The sequence below is a fragment of the Penaeus japonicus genome, unplaced genomic scaffold (assembly GCF_977035675.1).
Source record: "Penaeus japonicus unplaced genomic scaffold, GWHDUDI00000001_assembly GWHDUDI00000005, whole genome shotgun sequence".
Lineage (NCBI taxonomy): Eukaryota > Metazoa > Arthropoda > Malacostraca > Decapoda > Penaeidae > Penaeus > Penaeus japonicus.
The window spans coordinates 19,069,235-19,074,234 of record NW_028234407.1 but is presented as its reverse complement, the minus strand read 5'-3'; the positions used below and the strand labels follow the sequence as shown (position 1 = coordinate 19,074,234).

Genomic DNA, 5,000 nt, shown 5'->3' with positions numbered 1-5,000 from the left:
GTGCACTTGGAACTCTGCTTATCAAAATATTCAGTTGATATGTTTAGTTATGATACTTTTGCTAATTCTTACATTTTATAAATGCAGAAAATAGACAATGGTATAAGTTGTAAGAATTTTTTATCATATCCCCTATGACCTTTTGTAGATGGGCACTTTCCTATTACCTAATCTTTGCAGCACTTCAGATGCTGGCTTGGCTGTGGACCACCTCCCACCTAAAGCTGATTTACCAGCTGTGAGGAATTATGGGTCCTGTTCCTGTTTATCATTTACACATTTTGAGGTCTTCCATAATTATATAGGAGTTCTTTTTATTATTTGCAGATTTTAAGGTTGTCAATTTGTGCCTCTTATTCAAAAGGTTGAGATGTACAAGCTATTATTCTTTATGCTTCATGTTTATGTAATTTTTAATTCTCTTAAATCATAATTCTTGCACTATATGTTACACTTATTCTTTGCAGTTACCCCAAGACCCTCAGGAACTGTCTCACTGGGCAGCCATCAACCTTCCACTTGATGATTCCCACAGACTCACCCTCCTTGGTCTCAACACACCAACACAGCGTTTAAGATACATATTGTCTGTTGTCAGTAAGGTACTGGCCATTTTATCATTTTTAACATAAAAATATAGTATCTGAAGTATAATAGGTCTATATTCTTAATGGGTTCATCATTAAAATAGATTGTATTGTTATTACAAATGGTGCGATACCATACATAATATGATTACTCATTATTGATATTAAGTTTAAGTGTGCGTATTTGAGACGGATAATGGGTGTACATGCAGTTTTCTCCCTATCTCACTGCTGACCTATACTTACCTTGTCAAAGAGTCTCCCATCTCTTTTCCTCTCTCCTCTTGCTCTCCTTCGATTTTCTAAGAGCCTAGGAGGAGGAGTGTAAAAGTGTTATTGTCTCTTTTCAGAAGACAACTAAGATATATTCTTACTAGCTGTTATTTATTTATATCACAGGAATTTATTTATTTCTTATAAGATGTTCTGTCTTAAAAAGAACCATGTTTTTTACCTGTGACTCATTTATTGTTCTTCATCTCTCAGGACATAGTTGTAGGTAGACTTCTTTTTTTAATTAGGTATGAGTGTATTTGTTTGAAGTGAGATTTCATGGGAAAGAATCAAGTGATTGATATTAAGTCGGTGAATGAAATTCTAGATAATGTTTCTCTGATTTAATTTTTCAGTGCAAAATGCTGATCTGTGTCCATTGCAATGAAGTAATTGGTGACACAGCAGATATATTTTCTATGTCAGTGGAGGGACCTCAGGGAACTTTCGTTAATCCTGGAGGTTATGTCCACGAAATGTTAACTCTTACCAAGGCCACTAGTCTCACTTACAATGGGCGACCATCCATACAGCACTCATGGTTTCCAGGGTAAGTGTTTATTGTCACTTTTATTCCTTATATATGCAAAATTTCAGATTCAATGATAACTGGGCAATCAAAAAAATTCTTTTAAACTGCCTCAATATCCATTGACTTTGTAATGAGATACACAAATATGTCTCACTTTGATAGGTTGTCAGGTAATTTACAGGGTAAATACTTGATGCTACAGAAAGTATAGATACAGGCCTTGCCTTTATTCTAAAAAACTAGAGTGAGTAATTTTGTGTTCTTAGCACAGCACTGATATTGCAGCACCTTTAATGCCAGGACAGTGTTTGAGCCTTTTACCAGGCCAACAAAGGTTTAATTTAATACTATTTCTGTGACCCATAATGTACCTAAATCTAAATTCATTGAAATGAATGAACCATTGCATTATGAACAACTGAGTGATTACATGGCACACTCAATGCCACCAGTGGCTGACCTGTGAATTCATCTGGCTGTAGCAAAATATCCACTAAAACTTTAAATAGATTAAAAGAAGTAAGCTGAACCATCAGTTTCCGGTAAATCAGTGGCGTACCTGTACTATTTTTGTGACTCAACCTCACATCCATGGGCACTCCTTGTGCTTGCATTTCAGACTAAGGATAAACACATATCATAGGGTGATCAGCAATGTTTAAAAACAACCAGTATTATTATAAAGACTAAGTTATTCCTGTTTTTTGTGTTTTGACCCATAATTGTCAATGAATCATGTTTTCTTTCAAATTGAATTGACTGGCAAAAAAAATCAAAAGAAACTAAGGAGAAAACATGGTATAGGCTATCATAATTCATGTTGCTAGCTGCACGCCTCTGCTGGACAAATGCAATTATCATACAATTAATATGAGAAACTGAGCAGTTGGAGTTGACTTGTGAACCAGAGCCAAGCCCAAGTAGAGAAATTGCAACAAAATGGACAGATTATTCTAGTTTCCTGTTGTCAGTTACATGCTTTTTAGGGGATTCTGTACATTTTTTTAAAAGGTTAAGAATAAACTAGTTGAACTAAATATTATTCATAGGCTAGTACATTTTTACATATGTATGCCAATTAACCATTTGATTTATTTTCACAATATTTCCAGATATGCATGGACGATTGCCAATTGCTCAAGCTGTCACAGTCACATGGGGTGGAAATTCACAGCTACAAAACGGAAGTTGAAGCCTCAGAAGTTTTATGGCCTTACACGAAAGGCAGTTAGAGCTAAGCTGGTATGGGAAGAAGATGAAGGAGAAATGAGACATGTGATATAGGCATTACATTAGCTTGGCTGCAGCGTTTTGTATGAGCTTTACAAATATGGCAAGAGCTTGATATAAAGAAGAGAATCTTGGCCTGGAAACCAACTTAAAATTTGTTATTATACAACTACTCCCTTTCTGTAGAAGTATGTCTTGCTTGTTATATTGTTTAAATTCAGAAGTTGTTTTCTTTGGCACAATGTGTAATGATATCTACCATTTTACATGCAAATAGAGTAAATTTCATCTTAGTATATATTGCAGTGTAATACAATATATTATATTGTACCATTATCATATGAATGACCTTGAAATGTTTGAACTTTTTCTCAAGTGTTATAAAGGGTTGTAATATTAATGAACTCCTAGTCATACAGACATTAAAGTGAAATATATATATATATATAGGCACACAGTGTTTAGATGCAGCAATTTGCAATATCATGAGGAGTTAGAATGTAGGCCCATTTACTACTTTATTGTCTTTATATAAATTCATGTTTAAACTTCTAATGTTTGTGTTGTCTTTCATAATATGTAGTGCTTTTTTTCAAGAAGCTGACATATTTATTTATCAGTAGCTTTACAGTTCAGATTCTTTTTGAATAATGGGAAGACATTGTAGCAAAGCCATATTTTGAAAAGTCTGAACAGCAGAAATCAAATATTCTCCTTGAAACAGTGAATATGGCAAGAAGGAAAACCAGAAAAAATAGAGTAAAAGCTTTACCATCTGAAATGAATGAGAAAGATAAAATTACTAACAGGTCAAATACTTTCTTGTAGGGTTTGTAAGATGGATGTGTACATAATTGCTATAACAGAATGAAAGTTGATGTAATATTATCATATTTTAAAAGGTTCTGCCACTTATGTTTTTGGTCTTACAAAATAGATGACTTTTTGTGTTATGCAATGTTTTCTGCTGTAAGAGATGGGCATGGATCTCTGGTTTTCTCAGCAAAGATAGATATTGTTATGCTTTAGTTGTCTCTCAGTTCTTTTCTTTGCCTCATCTTGTGATCATAATTTCAGAGATGTATGATTTGTCTTACACTGTTGATGTAAGATGTAATGTCATTATTTTTTTAGGACATTTTTTTATCATTATCAGTTGATCAGTTGTAAATAATCGTAATTGTTTTGATGTCATTTAATTTTTTTTTTTTTTTTTACATTTGGAAGATTTGGAGGGTTTCTTTTTTCCATTATGTGTAGGTCCAATATTCTTTTTATATGGAGAACCCTGGTGGGAAATGAGAGTGACAACAGAACAGAACAGGAAGTGAGAGTTAATTTGTTGATTTGGATTGTTTCCTGGATTGTTTCTTGCTCCTTGATCCTATTCCTTGTTTTTTGTTACTTGTTTTTTCCTTCTAATTCCGTATGGAACATAGAGGAAGGAAGGCATTTCCCTTTGAAAGTTTTTCTTTTCTTTTTCTCTTTTTTAGGGGGATTGACATTTATAAATGGAAAGATATATTTGTATATATCTGTGCATGCATGTTTTTTTTCTCTCTCTCCTTTCTTTTCCTTTTTCTTTCTCTTTTTTTATGCAGAAAATAATAGAAGCTGCATACTATGTAATGTATATAATTTGAAACCATCATAGACTGTAGACTAAAGTTTTACTACCAATTTTTTATGGTATGCACTAGGATTACAGACATATTGGATAATACTTCCACTGATTAGTTGATAGTTACTTTTATGAACATGATTAGCAGTGGATCTAAAGGCTGTGCATTATACTCATAAGTAGATTGTAATGTAACAAATATTTTACCTCAGTGGAAATAATAATCACTGTCCATATAATTGTACTGTGTCTTTTTCAATGCCTATTCTGTTCTATTCGATTTTTTTCCCTTTTCCTTTCTTCTATGAAAAAAATATTTAGAAGTCTTTAAGCGATACATTTACATCATCACAACATTCTTTTAAAAAGATGGATGGATGTATTATAACCTTATATTTAATATGTATACTCTTAAGGAGCACAGTGCATCTACCAGTGTAACATTTTACATTGTCTATTGGGCTGTGTTGCGTGTGTGTGTATATATATGTATGTTCTTAAAATCTACTCATAAGTGTATATCATTTACACTTAAGTCATTCTTATTTTTTGTGTTCATGTTCATTTAAGTCTGACCATTTTGTATACTAATTTGAAGAATACAGTACATATATTCACAGACAGTCATGTTACTACGGTTGCATGTTAGCACATTCATTGCTATTATGCTGGAAAATAGGCCTTAAAAGAAATCTGTGACCTTATAATGATGAAAAGAATTTGAAATTTGGGATATGGAAATATAGGTATTTTTTGC

General features: G+C 32.9%; 1 protein-coding gene across 1 annotated transcript in view; it reads left to right on the top strand.

Moving 5' to 3' along the window:
- ohgt (E3 ubiquitin ligase component cereblon) overlaps positions 1-5,000 on the top strand; it is a 15,836-nt gene that overhangs the window by 9,980 nt on the left and 856 nt on the right. The window contains exons 7-9 of the mRNA XM_043023840.2: positions 468-602; positions 1,217-1,410; positions 2,505-5,000. The exon at positions 2,505-5,000 is cut by the window's right edge and continues 856 nt beyond it. Of these exons, the coding sequence (XP_042879774.1) occupies positions 468-602; positions 1,217-1,410; positions 2,505-2,676 (501 nt within the window). The 3' untranslated portion in view covers positions 2,677-5,000. The remainder of the gene's footprint in view (positions 1-467; positions 603-1,216; positions 1,411-2,504) is intronic.